The 19,636-nt window shown below is 38.7% G+C and overlaps 2 protein-coding genes across 2 annotated transcripts; one reads left to right on the top strand and one right to left on the bottom strand.

The window, feature by feature from the left end:
- Positions 1-2,613: 2,613 nt before the first annotated feature.
- LACC1 (laccase domain containing 1) lies at positions 2,614-10,168 on the bottom strand. The gene is made up of 6 exons (XM_084226487.1): positions 10,032-10,168; positions 6,164-6,759; positions 5,425-5,606; positions 4,786-4,951; positions 3,975-4,200; positions 2,614-3,531 (listed from the first exon to the last, which is right to left on the bottom strand). The coding sequence occupies exons 2-6, from the start codon at positions 6,729-6,731 to the stop codon at positions 3,357-3,359; spliced, it is 1,317 nt and encodes a 438-aa protein (XP_084082613.1). The 5' UTR covers positions 6,732-6,759; positions 10,032-10,168; the 3' UTR covers positions 2,614-3,356.
- Positions 10,169-10,261: 93 nt separating this feature from the next.
- Positions 10,262-19,432, top strand: CCDC122 (coiled-coil domain containing 122; the record flags this gene model as incomplete). Its single annotated transcript, XM_084201006.1, has 5 exons — positions 10,262-10,374; positions 12,374-12,506; positions 14,135-14,533; positions 15,646-15,762; positions 19,268-19,432. The coding sequence occupies exons 2-5, from the start codon at positions 12,393-12,395 to the stop codon at positions 19,430-19,432; spliced, it is 795 nt and encodes a 264-aa protein (XP_084057132.1). The 5' UTR covers positions 10,262-10,374; positions 12,374-12,392.
- Positions 19,433-19,636: the final 204 nt, after the last annotated feature.

Below are 19,636 nucleotides of genomic sequence, written 5' to 3'. Positions count from 1 at the left end.
TTGAATGCTTGTAATTTGGGAGGGATTACATACTTTCTGTGAGTCAAGATGTGCCCATATGCTTTGCTGAATGTCCAGGCCCCATGGCGTCTGAATTTGTAGCTAATCACAAAGGCAACTGTCAAATGCAAAACTGCCTTGCCCCCATCCTGTCTCCTCAGGTTGTCAGCAGTGAGAGACCAGCAGTCACTAAAGCAACCGACCTCTGCAAATGCATTTAAAACATTTTTCATCTAATTGCCTTAATAGTTTTCACCTTTGTTATACCTATGGCAATAAATGACATGGTTTGGATAAACATTTCACTAATTATCTGAGGCTTTGATCTATTCCTCTGAAGTTGCACACTGCTTCCCCAGGCAGACAGCTTTGCTAGAGCTGCCCTCTTCTACTGGAATAGTGAATAAAGCCGTTCTCAGACATGTTTCAGTACACTTCATTCAAGTATATAATGCAAATAAAGATGCCCATATTGAGAATCTACAATAGTAACAAATGTTAATTGCACAGTAACAACTAGCAAAAACAATATTCAATGTGATCATGTCATGTCTCCTCAGGGCACACCATTATCATAATTAATAATATAATTTAATAACAATAATAGGGCAAATGCAGCTTATAAATTCAATGGATATTAGGTTAATAAATGGGATCTGATAATTAGTTAGATACAGCTGAACAATTTATTCAGCATTTTAAGAGCTTCTCTAGAGGTGGTGAATCAGGGGTGATGTGCTTGCCTCCTTCAGTGAGCAGCAAGAATGATAAGTAAATAAACAGAGATGTGAAACAGCCTAATCTCCTTCTTGTCATGCCTCTCCTCCAAACTATTTTTTTTAATACCAGGATTACAATGCCTTTGTAACAAGGACTTTCAAAAGAAGTAATCATTCAGAGGCAGAGGCTAGCCTGATTTGAGACTGAACCTTACAATATTTTCTTATTGCTTGTTGACTTCTCAACCTCAGTTATCCAAGTGCAAAAGACTGTTTCCTGTCTTGAAAGGTTTACAGTCTAGGTAATTAATATAAAAGAAAAAAAAAAAAAAGAACAATTTTGGTAATGATTTGTCTTCCAAAAGATGAAGCTTTGGTGCTCCTGCTTATTCTGGTATTTTCTCCAGCTTGCACTTACCAGGACCGGTAAATGGTATTTTTCTAAACATAAAATCTCTACTGTAATCTTTGAGCAGGTAAGAACAAGACAGGGCTTATTCTCAGTATCACATTAATGTGACCTAATATACTGTTGAGCATTTGAACTGTGGTACGTAGCATGACTGCAAGGTCTTTGCACTTACTGCAAGAATAAATGAATTAGTTTCAAGCCATCTTTGAGATGAGATGGGATAACAGCAGGCACCTGGGCCCCTATGATGCTTCAGCTGTCAAGTACCTTGCAGAACCAAGTAAATTAGCTGGTTTTGATGGCATACCCTTGATACACTAGGGAAAAGGGTTAGGTGAAGGGCACTCAGCTTTGGCTGAGCTGATGCAGGGACTGAAAGCCATGTCGTTCAAGAACTATACCTTACTCACCTCAGTGCTACGTCAGTCAGTACCCATAAAGTGGAACAGAAATCAGGGCAAAGGGACAGAACTAAAAGGTGAAGGTAGGCTGTTGGGTTGGTGTTTTTAACTAGTGTAGCAAGATAAGCCTGTCAGTCTCCATGTAATTATACTATCCTATATTTAGAACAAGTCAATAATACACGTAATGCATACCATACACACCATTAGCTGGTATGCAGCAATGTGCTTGGCAACTCTAAACTGAGTAGTGTGAGTGTTGCCCCTGTTGGATCCTGAGAACTCTGGTTTGAAAGCCAGCTGAATGGTGAAAGCAATGGAGGAGTTTTAAAAAGGTAACTGAAGATTGTCAATGACTGCAGGGCTACAGCAGCAGCAGAATAATATTTCTGAAGAAGTAAGATAGTTGGCAGAAGCATATTTTTTTTGTAGATAGTTACAGTCAGAGAACATACTCAGAGCCAGACTCTTCTCAGACATACCATTCACAGGTAAAAGGAAGTTTTAAAAAAAAAAGTCTGTTCTTCCAGAAAAAAAAGGTCTAATTCAGTCTGAAAACAGATTATTCCTCAAGCACAGATATTGGAGTAACTTGGCAGATGACTGTAGAGGCAAAAGCAGCAGCGTGTGCTGTGAGGTGCTTTGCAAGCCGCATGGTTTGGACCCCCATCCATGCACCTATCCATCTGTGCCTCCAGGAGGGAAGAGCAGCACGAGCGAGCACTGACCTCTAGTGGGCAGAGCAGTCAGACCAGGGAGAGCTCGCAGGACCCAAAATAGAAAGTACGTCATGAGCGCCGCTGGCCCAAGGCTTGTGCTTGGCAGCTCTGCAAGCCGCAATCAGCACAGCTTTACTGTTAGCAATCCCTCACTGTCTGCGTGTCAGAAAACATCATGTCTATTGTAAAATCTAAAGGCATTATTTTTATGGCCAAAAGAAAACAGTGCACCCTTAGAATTTGCTTAGTAAGACATGTAAGTCACGTAAAATGAACTCAGGATAAATTCATGGAACGTTTTAGATATTTATTGAATGCATTGTTGAGAGAGTGTCAGTGACATTATCAAAACACCACTATTTAAAAAAAAAAATCCTGAGGAGACATGAACATACACATCATAAATTAAGGGTTTTAGTCCTACTTTTCCTACAAACAAAAATTACAGAACGGTGAGAGTTCATGTATTTTCAATATCTGCCCCAAAGGAGCCCGCTTGCTTCTCGCTTTCAAGTTATTTTCCATAGGAAAATTCCTGTAAATATTTTGGAGTTCTTTAAACTAATCCAAAGTAGAAAATCAATCCCATGCACAAAATTTTGTAAAGCTTCAGCTGAAACTATCAAAGTTGGTTGTCTGAAACAGGTAATGTGCAATACTAGTTTCCCTTCCTGTATAAGCAATGGCATAATTAGCATCATTCAGCAGTGTCAACATGAAGCTAATGAAGACTGGTGTTTTTTGGGCTTCCACCACCTTAAGATAGTGAGGTTTCTGGAAAACATCTGGTCAAGGAGGATCCATAAACTTGGAGCTTGTATCTGGATCTTGTAGAAGGATTTTGCCACTGGTGTGGGTTATCCTTGTTTCCTTTGCACCCTGTCTCACAGAAGAACTGTTGTGCCCCACACCACAGGTACTTATTCTTGCCTCATAAGGGCGAGGGAAGGAACAAACAGGAAAATCTCAAGACCCATGGATTCCCTACTGCAAGTCTGTGAAAGAAAGGAGGAAAAACTTCTATGAGGAGAGCAGGATGCCAGCAGGAGACCAGAATGCAGCAGACTTACTATCTAAATGCTGCTCTAGAGTAAGACATACTGTCTCAGTCTTTGATTGATATGAAGCCAATCTGTGTCCCAAAGTTAGTGCCATCACGAAAGTGAGAGTAAAATTTATCAGGGTGGCATGCAGTACAGAAAGTGATGTTTTGGTTCTGGTCTGTGATAGAATCATCTTGGATGTTCTTGGGAAGAATCCCACCCCTCTCAAGAAGAATCCTGAAAAAAAAAGAGAAACAGAAAATATTATTGTTTGTACACCCTCCATAAGGCACTATCATTAAGGCAGAACCTAAATACCAACTGCACAAACTGTGCCAATATTGTGATTTGGGCTTTTATTTGGGTTTTTTTTTTGTTTCTTTCTTTCAGTATTAGACTAAAATAATTACTTTCCTGCAACCCATAAAGTCATATTAAATTTGAACTTTTGTCTATAATCCATAGACTAACAATATGTAACAGTATAACAATAAAATAATTGCTGAAATCCAGCAGAAATGAGCAAATACCATTCATTCAAAGTATCCCTTCTTTATCTGCAAAGAACTAGAGAGTACTTTGTTGAGAACCCTCACCATATTAGTGCTGAATAATACAGTATCAAAGTAATTTTTTATAATGAATGTGGAATTAATCTTTTGTTCCCTCTGGAGGCTTACCTCGTTGCTCTTCTGATATCAATATAAGGACTTGCAGAGTCAAATAGTCTCACACAATTTGGATCAATTCTGTGAAATTCTTTTGCTGATTCATGAGGAAGTTTATAGCAGCAAGGTCCCACAGACGGGCCCAGCACCACAAGGATATCTTTAATGTTACAGCCATATTCAGATACCATAGCATTCACTGTGGCCATAGACACTCCTAACAATGTGCCCTTCCATCCTGTGAGAGATGAGAGGTTGAAAAAAAATTGGCATAAATTTTCTTTTTCATTTTCTAGCAGCTAAAAATAAATGCAATTATTAAAGGTATAAATTAGGAGATGCATTTACGCCTAAAATTAAATAATTATATCTAATAATAAATTAGCTTAGAAAGCCTCCCTCTTCCCCCCCCCAGATTTCACATTAACAGCAATCAGTTTTCAAATATAATTTTGTGGAGATGGAAACTAGAAACAGGTGTTTAGATTAGAATTCCAGAGTTCTTTTTCCCAAGTGTTCTGGTTTGGGCAATTAGAGCATACGTCACAGCTCCTCTGTGCTTGAAACATTTAAGTGGGAATAAAACTGAAATATATCAGAAATATATTTTTATAATACGGTCTAAGTGTTTTAATGTTGTTTTTAGGGGGAAAAAAACCCAAAAAAAACAGGCTCAAACTAGAGATATTTTTTGGAATAGACAGAAGCAAAGTTTGCACTAGGTCATTTTTGGAACAGATAGAAGAAAGCCCAGCTTCGGTTTCTTGTATCCCATTTTGACTCCCAGGAAATCTCTGTATTGCACAGGGAGTGCAATTCCTACCAGAATGAGCAGCACCACAGGCTCTTCTGACAGGATCAGCAAAGAGCACGGGTATGCAGTCAGCACCTGGGGCTGCCAGTGTGACACCCCTCTGATTTGTAACTATTCCATCATAGTCATGAGGCTCTGTCTTTCCCATAATATACACAGCATTAGCGTGATCTACCTGTCAAAACAAAACCAGAATGTGGACAGTGATATGGCTGCAAAACAACCCAGCAGTGACTAGAACAAGGTTTTTTCTTTGACATGAAACACTCTTATGCCCTAACTGATTATGCATGGAAATCAGGTCTCCCTTGTTCAAATGCCATCACGATGTATCAGTAGAAAGCCACTATAAAAGCAAAGTATTTTTCTTTTAGGAGAAAGTGCTGTGATAATTTGATTATTCTACTTTGTGGTAAGTTAAATATTAGAACAGGCTTGGAAGAATTAGCGCTGCTTCTCCATATTTTGACACATGGCTGATAGTTTGGATGGCGATTCCCCCAGATAAACTGCCAGCATAAATGTTTTAATTGTCCTGCTTATGACAGGTTCTTGCTGACAAAGATAAGAATAATGCCTACAATTTAGCCAGTGATACATGAAGGAATATCTGAGCCATTTACTTGAATCCATTGTTTTATAAGATACCTTGACTCTGTGAAAAGCCTCAGGGTTAAATCCTGCAGCATTAGCCAGCCGGCGGAGATTTTCTTTAACAACAACTTGTGGGTCCCTGCGCTTGGAGCTGCTGAAGAGATTGCAGGAGCTTAGAGTTGGTATGTAGGAGATCCCACCTGTCCTTGTGGTGAACCCATGTAAGAAAATATCATCTGCCAAGGCAAGAAAACACAACAAACAATTGCTTTCAAAATAAGATCAAACTGTCTATTACATGGGTTTATACTGAAGCGACTTGGAATCAGCCAATCAAGTAAGAGTATTGCTTTACCTTGGATTTAGCTGTGGCATTTAAATTTAAGGATTCCTAATTTCCTTCCTGCTCACAGTCATGCCATAGCAGGGGCACTAAGACATCCGGCATGTCTTGGGCTGCAGACCAGCAGAAACTCTTATCCTGCCTTTCCAAATTATGATGGTTACTCTCAAAATGTGTAATTCCCACACAGACAGGAGATTTTATGGTCTGCCCTCCCTAAACCCAGGACTGTCTTTTCTCGGATCATGTTCAGGCCTGGAACAGTCTTGCCAGACTTTCGCTGTATTTTTATTGACACTTCTTCCTTTTATACACTATTATACACTATTACAACATCATATAGAGTTATTTGATGCCTGAAGGCATTTCCAAATCTTAGTCATTTTGCAACTCCCTGGAAGAAGTATGCTTGGTAAGTCTCTATAAAAACTGTTAGCTGGAGCTCTCTACCTGGGATCAGGGAAGATCTGAGGATGGTGAGCTCCCCTTTCAGGCTTGGCAGGCTTTCCAAGTACATCTGAATCTCACTTTGGATGAGTGCCATGTCCTGTGAAGGAAGCATTTGCTCTTCATGCTGATGTTCTGCTATCTGCAGGCTTTCACTGTCAGGTACCACCTGTAAATCCTCAAATTCAAACTGGTAGACTGCTGTAAAGAGATGGTCTATATATACTTTCATTAAGTCTTTTCTTAAGGTAGGGAGAATAACTTTAATGATGCTCAGGTCTTTTTCATCCAGTCTCTGTTTGACGGTATACAAAGCAGCAGCTGTAGTCTGAGCACACACCACCTCCAGTCTTCTCTTCAGACTCTGAAAACCTCTCAGAGCTGGAAGCAAAAATTCTTGTTCACCTTTCCTTTCACTCCCCTGCCTCTGGCAACACATGACATAAACCAATGGAGCATGGCTTGAAGAGCATTTCTCAATAGCTTCCAGAGCGTTGTGTAGTAATCCTTGGATGTTGTTCTGCAAGTTGGCTGGGAGGCTGAACAGATCTATCAGTACTGCTTCCACCATATTCCAGGATATTTAAAGGCTTCTCCAGCTGCCAAGTAGTAAAAAACATTAAAACAAACAAAAAGTCAAGAACGGCACTGTTATTCTGAACACAGAATCATGCTATGGCATTTAATTCAGCTATACTGTGCAGAGAAGGTACATAGTAGTTAATTACTGACTTAGGCTTTCCCAGCAGCATCAAAAGAAATTCCAACAAAAGAAAACTAGCAGAAATGGGAATAATTATGTATTTATTTAAGCATTTAGGTATTTCCCTACCACTGCACCTACTTCAGGTCTTTCCCAGGTCAGAGATGATGAAAGGTTGGTACATAAGATTTATTGAATCAATTAACCCTCATTAGCCTAATGGATCTTCTTTACATGATTCATGGCTGTCCTCCAGCTTCTATGATGCAAACAAATACAGAGGTCCTTTAGCTTCCTGGGACTGGAGGAGTTTCTGTCACAATTTTTTTGGAGGTGTTTAACATACTTATATCTGAGGTGGAGCTCATGTCTGCTACCCCTCCTGGCAGTGGGGGCAATGACATTTTTTCCCACAGGCTTTCACAACACCTTTTGTACTTTTCCCCTTCTGCATTTCCAAAAGTATTGACTTGCTATTTGCTGACTTTTGTGTGAAGGAGCACATGACCATGATAGTTCTTCTTTTCAGCATGCACAAGAACCCAGTAGTGGTTACTGAAAATTTACCTAGTAATGGAAGAAGTACTTAGAACTAAATTAAAGCAAGAGAATACAGTGCTCAGTTCTTACCTGAGCTTTTTCACTCTGCTAGCTGCACTCCACAGCTGAAATCAAAGTGTGTTGAGCTTATCCAATATCATCCTATCATTCACGTTTTGTTTTGTGGTCCATGGTGTAATTCCAGTTTTGGTGTTAGTTTTTTTCCTTTTCTGAACTTTGTTGATCCAAGCCCAGCTAGGCCTACCCAAGGAAACTTGCCAATCCATCTTTTCCTCTCTCTGTTGCTATGAGGGGTTATTTTACATATTCTCTCAAAAGTGTCTTACTTTCTTTTCTCTCTCTCTGATAATCTTTCCGTTTTCAGTGCAGGCATCCAGAGGTCTGGAACAAAAGGCTAGATCCCTCTGCTTTGAGAGCCTCAATGACACCTACTTAGATTTCATGACTAAGTGCTTGATCTAGGAGAAATATATGCACCTTTACCAACAGTTATAAGGCCCCATAATAATTCAAAGTATTCTTTAACACCATCTTTTTTTTTTTTTTTTGCACAGCAACAAATTGCGTATGAATATTAATTTGCTTGTAGGAAAATTCATATCTTTGCAGGAACAAAGAACTTGAGAATCTTTTAAGTCTTTGAAATCAATGCTTCGCTACCAGAGTTAACCACACTAAATAATGCCTGGCACAATTTTCCTGCCCAAGACCTCATTCACCTGTAACCACATTAGTGTTCTGGCTTCACATCACTTCATTATCCTGCAAAAATACTACTTACGTGTGTACTTGAGGCCTATCATTATGGTAGATGTGATATACTCCTTGGCATTTTATGTTTGTCTGTGGACTCCCAGAGTTTCTCCACTGAAATGAGAGGTCAAAGACCTTTGTGGTTTGAAAAGATGGCTTATTTAGAGAAGATTTTACAGAAAACATTCTGTATTTTCTTCATTGTTCTTTCCCCCAGACTGGAAGAAAAATAATCCTGACTGAAAATGATGTTTTCCTTTCTGCGAACTGAACACTTACAAAGATTAATTGGCGACTATCAAAACAGGTGAGCTGAAAATATCAAAATGTGACAGCAAATAAAAGCAACTGCCTAGGAATTTATGACTCCTGATTTTGCTCAGAGTATTATTTACACACAGCTGATAATGGATTTTAGAGGAAAGAGCTTGCTATGAAAACAGTGCTGAAACAGACTCGTGCCCAAGACCATGACTTGGGAAATCAGAGTATTTCCTTCCCTACCCTGACGCTCTCTGTGGAAGGTCTGTCTGAGTGTGACACAATCCCAGACGAAGTATAGCCAATAGTCCCAGGAAAGACAGCACAACAGAGGGGTGTAGTGCAAAACGAGATTATTGCTCCACTTCAGATATGTCACTAGTGGAAGGTAAATAGAGCTCATTGCTGTTCTTGTACTTGCAGAAAAATACCACCAAAGAAAGGGTGGAAGGAAAGTGTTTGATGAGGGAGAGGTAATTGCATATATTGTTATTAAGTTGTGTATGCACTGCAAAGACTCCACAGGGGCAATTATTGGGATGTACACATAGGAACAATGGGGCTGATTCATCCTCATATCCTTCCAGCTTTGCATCACAGAGTCCTGGTGAGGACAGTGGTATCAGAATAAATTTGCTTACAATCATAGCAAAACTGATTCTTTTCTAAGTCACTCCAAAAAACCACCCTTCTCAAAATACATGCTTACCAAGCACAGCAACGTTTTAGCTTATGGGAGATGTATTTATGGTTATTCTGGCTTTAATTAACATGATCTACAGTCCCAATGTTCCATCGAAGCCACAACCAAAAAAATAATTACATTTATTAAGGAGTTGATAGTTTTGGTACGCAATTCAAGACAAACACTTGCACAAACTTGAAGCCAAGGCCGCCCATTAGCTATTTCTCACTTCCTGAAACTGACAGTACAAACATTTGGAGGTTATGAGAATTTCTTGCACAGATATCAAAAAAAGTAGGTCAAAGAAAATGATAAATAACAATATGAGAGGTGAGGAAAGTAACAAGAGAAAAAAGTAGAAAAGCAAAATAAATAAAGAAAAAGAACAATGAAGGAAATAAAACCAGGCTGCAGAGAAGAGACAGACCAGGGTGGAAGAGAGATGCAAAAAAGTAATTTTCAAGAACCCCAGAAATCTAATTCTAAAAGTACACTGTTGGCCAAGAAAAGATTGCTGACAATTTCCTGCATCTTTGAATCCTGCTGGTCATCTTATATTAGTAGAGAAACTGAGAGAACAGACATAATTTTTTGAAAATTAAAATAGCAGGAGATATTTAACATCTGCCAGAGAGAGGTGCCCTGAGAAAGAAAATAGGTCATTGAAGTGGCCCAAATGAACAGAGATAATAGCACATGTGTAAAATTTCAACAAGAACAAACATAGAAAAATCCAAAAACTAGGGGGGAAAAGTAATATATTTAAGCCTCTTAAAGTGGATTAAAATAAAACATTCTTCTTCTTCTAACCCCATTTATTTTAGGCAAGGTTGAAGAAACAGAAATCACCACAAACAATGGAAATACTGAAGCAAACACAGTTGTCATAAACACAGGTGTTTACTTACACAGGTGGACAATCCTATTGCATTCTGAAAGGTACCTTCTGATAAAATACACAGACATTTCCAGCTTTATATATCGCACTTCTTTCAACCTCGGAGCTGATTTGCACAAGCTGGAAATTCCTACGCTATGTAAAGGAACCTGTATTTCTTCTTTTTGATGGGACCCTGCTTTGCTGCTGGCTACACCGGAAAGAACAAACTGTACTGCAAGGCACCAACACGATGAACGCGGAAGCGCTGTTAACCCTGCTGTGATCACGCCTTCTGCTGCACCGGCTTTGCACAACCGCAAACCAGCTCCCAAACGCACGGCACAGCCAAACAGGACAACCCCACAAAGAAGTTAAAGGAAAACTTGTGCAGAGCAAAGGAGTTTAATTTTCTGAGCTGTAGCTGTGTGTTCCACTGAAGAATTTGGCAGCCAGGCACGAAGAAGTGTATTCTGGACCTAGACAGGGAGGTTACACAACGTCAGCTTTTGGGGCCACAGGTCCCAAATGAGGACGGCAATTTCTCCTTGCAGCAGTTGGGAATTTCACACAGCTGAGTGAAGAAGTCTTAATCCTTTGACAGGACAATGCAAAGGTTAAAAGGCAAGCAAGGAAATGAGGGATTGATATCAGGCTTTGTGCAAGAATCAAAACTAATAAATACATTTCCTACAGCTGCGTTAAAATTATAGTCATGACTGTTAAGTATATGACAATGGAAGAAAGGGGCAAGAAAAAAAAGGACAGTAATTTTTAATGGACAGAGGAATTAATAAAGTCTGATTTCCCGAAAAATGCTGCCTCCTGTTTCTCCTTTCCCTGCAACCACAGTAAACCTACATTTCTGCCAGGTCCAAAACACCCACGGTGAGTGCTCTGCGATTTCCCCTCCTGCTATTCTGTTCAGCATGAGCTGGACAGAGGGATGAGAGCTGAATCCTGGTTCTCCTTCCTGAAGGGGACTGATGAGGCAATCTTGTCCCTCCTTACCCAGATGTCTCTTTTCCTGAAGTTTGCAAAAATCGGTCATCTCTGAGGCTTTCCACCCCACTGCCAAATGGGACTAGGTCATTAAAAATTAACAGGAGAATGACTTGGTCGAGAGAAACCAATACAATCATTTTCTTTCCTTCAGCCAGACTAAGGAAGTAAAACTAATTACTGGTGTTATTTTTGGTGCAGAATGCTGAGAAGGAAAAGGTCAGAAAATATTCAGGTTACAAAACAATATTGACATCTCCTGAATGAAATATTATATTACCTAATGGCGCTTCAGAAAAGGGATTAAATAAATAGGTCATATGCAGAGATGAGCTATTAGTTTATAAAATAGTTGTTAGAAATATACATGTAAGTATTTTTTATTTTTATATATGTAAGTTGCTTAATATTATATATAATATATATAATTAAGTTGCTTAACATAACATATAATACTTGTAATTTAAAGTTAAATATGTTATTAAAATATAAAAAATACAAAATAAGTAAATTTAAAAATCGAATTATAAAAATAGTGCGATTTAGGGTTAAAATTCCCTACAATTCCTTGGAGGAGTACAGGCGGGGCAGAGGCCAGTCCGTGACTACAGAGCAGGGCATGGCACAGGCCAGAAGAAACTGGGCCACATCTCTTGTCCTTCGTAACCCAGTGATGCTCGGGAAAACCTGATGTTCTCTGCAGAACAAATGATGGCAGCAAGTGCAGTCTAATACAATGACCGAGGTAACTCGGGGATCTTCGGGAGCAAAGGGCGAGGAGCAGGACGCCCTCAGGCCCCGCCGAGCCGGGCGGCGCCACCGCCCCGGGTGGTGAGACCGCCACACTTTCCCTAAGGGCTCCCTCCCGCCGCGTTCCCGGAGGGACCGGCCCCGCTCCCGGCGGGATCAGCCCCTCCTCCGGCGGGATCAGGCCGGTCCCGGTTCCCCGTGCCCCTGGGCTGCCGCAGGCCCCGGGCGCAGGCGGGGAGCGGGGCCTGAGGGGCGCGGCCCGGAGCGCGCTGCAGGTGCCGGGCTCGGGAGGAAGGCGGGAGCGCGGCCTCGGGCATTTAAGATGCTCCGGGGGTCCTTAAAAAAGTTAGGACTGTGCTCACAAACTGACGGTCTGCTCTGCAGAGAAGGCGGAAGAACATCGCAGTATCACATCGCAGGTTTATTTTATGAGATTCTGCGAGAAAGTGTTCTAATTGTCAGTGATTAGCTTTGAGTAACCTGTTCTTGCTAATTAAAAATGAACCGAATGAAATTAACGTATCGACCTGCGATCCCACGGGACAGCCCTCAATATTGTTTTGTCCACAAGAACTAAATAGAACGAAGATGAAACAATTCACCTCTTTTCTATCCCTCCAGTTCTTCACTGCTGCCTGAAATGGCCGAGCAAAATTCCCCATCACTAGCTGAAGTTGTAAAACGAGTTGCAGAGCAGCAGCAGTCACAGGCGTCAGACATAGAAAAAAGCAAAGCAGTTCTTTTCCAATTGCAGGTAATAAACTTTGTTTAGAGTAGGTACACCAATTATTTTTCATTCGATGAAGAAGTATTTCCTTGAACAAGAGAAGCTGGTGGTACTTAATGGAGGAGTGCATTCAGGTGTAAGACAGCTATTCTGTTCCTGTGTGTGGCGTTTAGGCTCAGCCAAAACTGTGGGTGTGTATTGTTGTTTGTGAGGCCACAACGCAGCTAAGTCTTCATTACAGCAGGTGAAACGTTGGTTTGTTTCTTGGAAAAAACAAAACATAAATACTGGGCTGAACCACAAAGTGAACCCACAACAACTAAATGCAAAGTTATAGCTTTTTAATTTTTTTTAATAATAATTTTCTAAGAAATTGTGGGGAAAGAATTTTTTTTTTTTTTCAGATTTTTTGCCACACTGTATAATTTTTTTCTTAGTATATTTTTTGACACAAAATACTTTTTTATTCCCCCTTATGTTTGAAGTGGGAACCCTAAATAATCATTAAATACTGGTATTACTTGCTACTATTTTGTGGAACACTGGATAGATGTCGTTTTTGTGAAGACTCTGTGATCATTTCTTTTGTCTTTTATTAAGCTTTCAATTATTGTTTAACCTTCAAGATCAAGTTTCTATTGAGAAACTTACTTCTAAGTCTGAGAAAAGATGATTCCAGTAGACATTTTTGAGGATGAAAGAGCACAAATGGAAATAGTACCATTCCAATTATAAAATCTGTGCATAAGTCTACAACTGAAATAAGTGATATTTGAAATTTTGCACAAAAATAGTATTTCTGAATTAGCAGTGAAATTTTGTATTTTTAGGAATGTCAGTGGACTGGCCACACTTTACAAGAAGCTTTTCCTGTATCCCAAAATATAGTCTGATGATGCTGCAACCATAATTTGTGATCTTACAATTTAAAAACATATATCTGTTTTAAAACAGACCCAGAGAACTTTAAAGCCCTACGTAATGACAGGTCCTTTCCAACCTTGAGGATTCTGTCATTTCTTATGATGGTTTGAAGTACTGCTTCCTGGTTTTGTTCACTTCTCGTCAGTGAGAGGATGTAGAGGCCTTTTTAGGACTGGATATGTATTTCTCATGGGGTTGAAAATAGCTGTGGTTAATTCAACTCTCAGCTACTGCTGTGATGAAGTCAGGATTAAAAACCTCAGTTGGGAGTCTAGTTAAGCTCCATCACCTGACACACTCCTCTGTCTGTGTAGGTTTTCAAGGGTTTTTTGGCATCTTTAGTTATTTTTAGTCTGATTAGGACTTCACCACCTCTAAGCAAACATTTCATACATACACATATATATATATATATATATATATATATATATATATGTATGTATGTATATATATATCTTGCAATGGTGAAGTATTTAAAAGTGAGTTCAAAGGTATCTTATATAATATTTTAGACTCAGTCTAAGGGGAGGAAACTAAGATGATATTCTTACATTGTGCCTCTAAGACAATGATACTAAGAAATATAAGTCAAATTATCTTCCATTCAAGCCACATTAGACATGTGGGGAAAAAAAGGCTGTTGAATACATATAAATTACAGTGTTTAACTAGACACTTCATATCTTCCTCCAAAAAAAAATTTTTTAAATGAACACTGAAATATTTTACAGGCAAAGTGCCAGGAACTAGAAAAAGAAATGAATTCTGTTCTGTTAGAAACAAAGACAACAGAAAGGGAAATACATCTGCAAGATGATGCCATAGAAGTGACAAAATATCGCTGTGAAAATCTGGAGGCCCAAGTCAGAGCCCTGTATTCTGAAAATTTAAAATTGAGGTGTGATGCAGAAACAGTACAAGAGGAGTTTGAGATGATACTTGCAAGAAATAATGAATATCGGGAAAAAATAAAGGATCATAAACATCTCTTTTGGGAGATGGAAAGTAAATTGCCAATTATGACTGAACTTGCTGAAAAGAAAGCAGTTGTGGAAGAATTAAAGGCAAAGAAAAAGGTGTTAATATGTGATCTGCAGAATCCAGAAGGATCTGTTATAAAACAAGTGCAGGTATGATATTTCCTTTTTGATTCTTTCCTTTTATGTGAAATAATTTGGATATAGTTCATATAATATGATTATTTTGTCTAATATGTTTATGGTTCATGAGGGACTGACTGCAAGGGAATATAGGTAATTCATAATGCTGCATTAATTGGAAAAAAATTTACTTCAATGTGCAGTTAAAAATATCAGTATTGTTATCTGTGTAATATTGTAAAAAAAAGTTTATGCTTTTATGTGTGTTCAAATGAACTCAAGTATGAAAATATTACAGAACTGTAAGTTAAGCTTTATCATTGGATAAATTTACATGGACACTTCAGAATTAAGTGGAAGATTGCCATATTGTTACTTGTTTCAGGTAAGAACACAATAGTCTTTAAACTTTGCTGTTAATAAAATATATTTGAGCTGTTTGCCAACAGGAGGTAGATTTGATGAGATGGTGATAGAAATAAGAAGAGAAAAAAAACATGTTTGGTATTCTAATCTAACACTGTTGGTTTTTCTTGACCCAATTACAATTTTTACTAATAACAAATACATAGGAATTTTTCACCATGGAATTTTGCCAATATATGGACAAACACAAGTATGAAGTTGAAATGGGATCACAGATTTAAATTTTATGTAACTTGCATAATTGAAAATTTGATAGTACTCTATTAATTTAAATTGATGAAAATTTGTTTGTACAACAGATCTTACTGATTAATGAAGACTAATTAATATCATATTTTCCTATGAGAAAGAAAAATATATCTAAAATATTACATTATTCTTCCATTTTCCAGTTAATTGCACTTTAAATAAAGACCACAAAATTGAGCTCAAAGTCCTGTAGTGTTGTAGTTCTTATATTTCAGATCAAGAGTATATATTCTTAAAGGTGTAGAACTATGTGATAAAATATTTAATAGTTAATTTTTAATTACTCATCCTAAATTATTATAATTTTAATTAGTATTAATAGGTTTATTGTGAAACTGTTTATTATAGACCTTTATCTCATCTCTATTAACTGAGACTGTTTAGATGAGACAATTTTAATAAGTATATTAGATGAATTGTGCAACCATTCAAGGAGTGGATTTCTGTATCTTGACTTACATCTGCAGGAAGAAATCACACTTTTAAAAAGAGAAGTCACAACATTGAAAGATTTCATCAAAAAAAAAAGAGATCTGCTGGAAGATGAGAAAAAAAAGCATGCTAAGCTTAGAAAGGAAATTGAGGTGAGTCATTGGAATAAAATTTAATTGCAGTTCTCCTGATGGAATGTAGATAATGCAAATGAAGTTTGAAGGACTTTATACAGCATTGCTGGCTGTACATTGTTCAAGTATATGCAGTAATGATGCTATCTTAAAATTTGGGTACTGATAGTCTTTTTAAAATTCAGAGCTTAATTGTGAGGAACATTTTTTTTGAAGTCTTTTGAGAAGGACTTCATCTGTAAACTTTTTGAATGATTCCTGGAAAAAGAAGAGGTCACTGAATGGTAGTAAAGCAAATGCACATTTTAAAATTTCTGTGATACTTCTGAAATACTTTACATTTCAATGCTGACTTGATTATTCATGACTTGATAACTCATCAGTGGAAGAATCAAATGCACCAGGAAATTCGACTTCCTATGAATCTCCCTAATTTAAGCTGACATTGAATTAGGAATAACACAGCAGCTCCTAATTAGCTGACAAGATAAAATTCTGATCAATAGTTAAAAGCTTCTCTTTCAAATAATTGAACTATATTTTTCCTTTTGTTCCTTACTAAAATACCCTTAGATAATTTTTAATTTGGAAGTTTCATACCGTTTATCTTGTCAGTTCAAATAAATGCCACAAAATTTAATGAGCAAAGCTTAATAACATAAAGATTAACTGATTTAAGGTTAGGTCTATTGCCCTTTGTAAAATGTAGGAAGAAGAAACAATCGTTTTTGTCATGTGACAGTGAACAGAGAGAATTTTTAACCCGAAAAGGAAAACACAGCTTCTTTAGAATAGATCTACTAGTCAGCATTTGAGGAAATTTTTTATTACCAAGGCAACATCCTCTTAAGAAAATTCTCTAAATCCAAAGTTAAATTAGGTAGCCTAAAAATAACATTCTGCTATCAAAATCAATTAAATTAAATAGAGAAGGTTAACCTTCACTCTTTTTCTTCAGTTGTTTGGATTAGATGTTCTTTCTGTCTCAAAAGGAAGCAGGTTCAAACCCAGAGCCTTTCAGGGTATTATTTTCTAGTAAGAACTCTCCTGAAAACAGGCTTATTTTTAATATAAGAACTGACAGTGGATAGACAGACACATTTATACCCAGCAGTCCTCCGCACAACTTGGGAAAGAGTACTCAAGTCAAGCACAGGAATAAAGTGAGATACTAGGCCCATGGAAGAAGTTTTATTGAGCTGCACTGGTGGAATTCAGCTATAGACTGGTGGCACCTAATGTAATGTTTGGAGCACACAAAGGAGGGCAGCTAAGATGGGCCTTGAGGGGAAGCCATATGAGGAGCATCTCAGGTCACTTGGTCTGTTCAGCCAGGAGGAAAGGAGATTGAGCAGAGACCTCATTGCAGTTAGAGCTTGCTTGTGAGGGGAAAAGTAGGGGCAGGCACTGATCTCTGATCTGTGGTGACCAGTGACAGTATCTGAGGGACTGGCCTGTGTCAGAGGAGGTTCAGGTTGGACATCAGGAAAAGGTTCTTCACCCAGAGAATGGCTGGGCACTGGAACAGCCTCCCTAGGAACTGTTCACAGCCACCAAGCCTTCACAGAGTTCAGGAAGCATTTGGACAATGCTCTCAGACACATGGTGTGACACTTGGGAATGTCCTGTGCAAGGCCAGGAGTTGGACTTGATGGTCCTGTTGTGTCTCTTCCAACTCAGCATATTCTGTGACTCTTAAAGCAGCCTGTGAACCTTTTCTTACTCTCTTTCCTGAGCACCAGTCCCATCACCCATTTCTTGAAAAGCAGATCCAGTTCCCAGCCTTGGACAGGGTGGTCAGTAATACATCAGGGTGGTTATCTGTGTAGGGTCAATGATAGGATATCTGTGGATATCCTGTGTAGGGTTCAGTCATGAGGATAATTCAAGATATCCACAAATAATAGAAAATGTCTTGTTATGTGAAAGTAATTTAAAAAACCCAACCCAAAAGACTGTGTATTCCCCTGCTGCCCTCTTTCCCCAATGCCAGTGTGTGACTGTATTACTCTTACCCTGAGTGCCCAAACAATTTTTTTCTGGGCTTGACTTTTGTTTGACTTTCATGTACAAAAGTGTTTGTACGTGAAGTGTTTGACTTTCATGTACAAAAGATGCAATAAAAAGCACAGTGTTGTCCCTTCCCTGTCTCCAGTAATCATATTAGTGCTCCCTCCCTCAGCAGCTGTGCCAGACTGTTCCCAATAATGATGCTAGAGACGCATTTCTAAAAAAAGCAGATAATATTGATCATAGATGTTTCAGTGTCGTACAATGCAGTCCTAGTGATGCAGATGCCCCAAGCACTCGTTCAGATGAGTGGATCTGACAGCATCCCTCAAAAAAGTTGCAAACAATTATAGTGGAGAGTGAGGTAACGTGAGGTAACATGAGGTAACAAGCCATTACCAATAAAATACAGCAGTTTATAGAACACCAGTGAGGCAATTTCCTCATTATTTGTGAAATTTAGGCAGCGAGATTTGCAGGAAGTCACCGACTGTGGGTGCTGTGGGTTCTGATGCAGCTGTACATCATCATGTGCATGTGAAATACAGTGTAATAAAGCTTCAATGAGCAGACACAAGAGTAATTATACACTACCACTCATATGCCATTTAAACTAGGGTAAGTAAGCCCAAATTTCATTAAGGGAATGCCCATTATTTCCAATTTTATTGCAGTGAGTGTTTCATTCTTTTAACACTTCAGAATGCAAATTTACTTCTCCACATAAGGCAGCAATGAGGGCAGAACTGACAGTCCTGCATTGCTGCAGTATTGCCTAAGAAAAATGTGCCGTTTTAAATGCAGTGCAGCTACAAAGGTGCTACTACAGTCAGCAAGGTTACCTCATTTGTATTCCCATTTATACCCAAACATGCTTGTCAAAAAATGAAAATTTCTTCTTTCTCACCTCTCATTTTGGAGCCTCAAATCTTCCACATGCAAAGCCTTGCCAGAGATGTGACATGCTGTCCTTGGGTAGTATTTACTTAGTTAAATTTTAAGCATCTACAGAGCAGATATCCACACTGACCTCCACTCTTAAGGTCTTAATAGAACAGAGCTTTTCTTTCCTTAATGAGAAAGTGAGGCATGACTAATGTCCTAAACCAGATGTCTGAAATAAGTCAGATGAATGCTCGAGGGCCACGCAGGACTGGAGTGGGGGCTGAATTAAAAGGGGGCCTCTAGTGTGAGCAGCAAACAGAGGCATGGCACGGCACTTTGCGAGGCAGTTCGCGCAGGCAGGACGAGCAGGCTTTCTTAGTTAAAGGTTTTCTTGGTAGTAAGATTGACTGTGTGCTGTTTGCAGTGTTTCTGTTGTTTGGTAGGTTTTGGGATTTGTGCTAGTAATGGTTTGTATGCAATCCAAAACTGTAGTTAGTACAAGGGTATGTAATCCAATTGAACCCCCCAAAAAGGATGCTTCTGTCCAGACCCATTCCTGAGCTGAACTCACCTCTGTAAATAGTTTTACTGGAATTAAATTTTGAAGGGTTTTTTTTGTTGTTTTTAGGTACAGAATAAGAGATATGATGCTATATTAAAACGTTTGCATTGCCAACTGAACAAAGTACATTCAAATAAAAGACAATGGCACTGGAATATTCAGCAGTTGGAGAAGAAGGCCGCAGAGCTAAGAAAGTGTCTTGGAGTAACAGAGTTACAAAACATCATGTAACAAACTTAACAAAGAATAGCATATGCATAGTCTTTTCCAGGCAGGGTTTTTTTTTCTGGAAATGCTAGAAATCTTAAATAGTCTCATACCTGGGCCAGTCCTCAGTGATTTCTTTCTTTTTAAAGTTTTTCTCTCTTTCATTTTGTGGCCTAAACTAATAGCCACAATAATGAGTTAGCTATTCAGGAATAACTTAGCTGTTTG

This window comes from Fringilla coelebs (genome assembly GCF_963513975.1).
Source record: "Fringilla coelebs genome assembly, chromosome: 2".
In the NCBI taxonomy this organism is placed as follows: Eukaryota; Metazoa; Chordata; class Aves; order Passeriformes; family Fringillidae; genus Fringilla; species Fringilla coelebs.
This window is presented reverse-complemented; position numbering and strand designations above follow the sequence as displayed.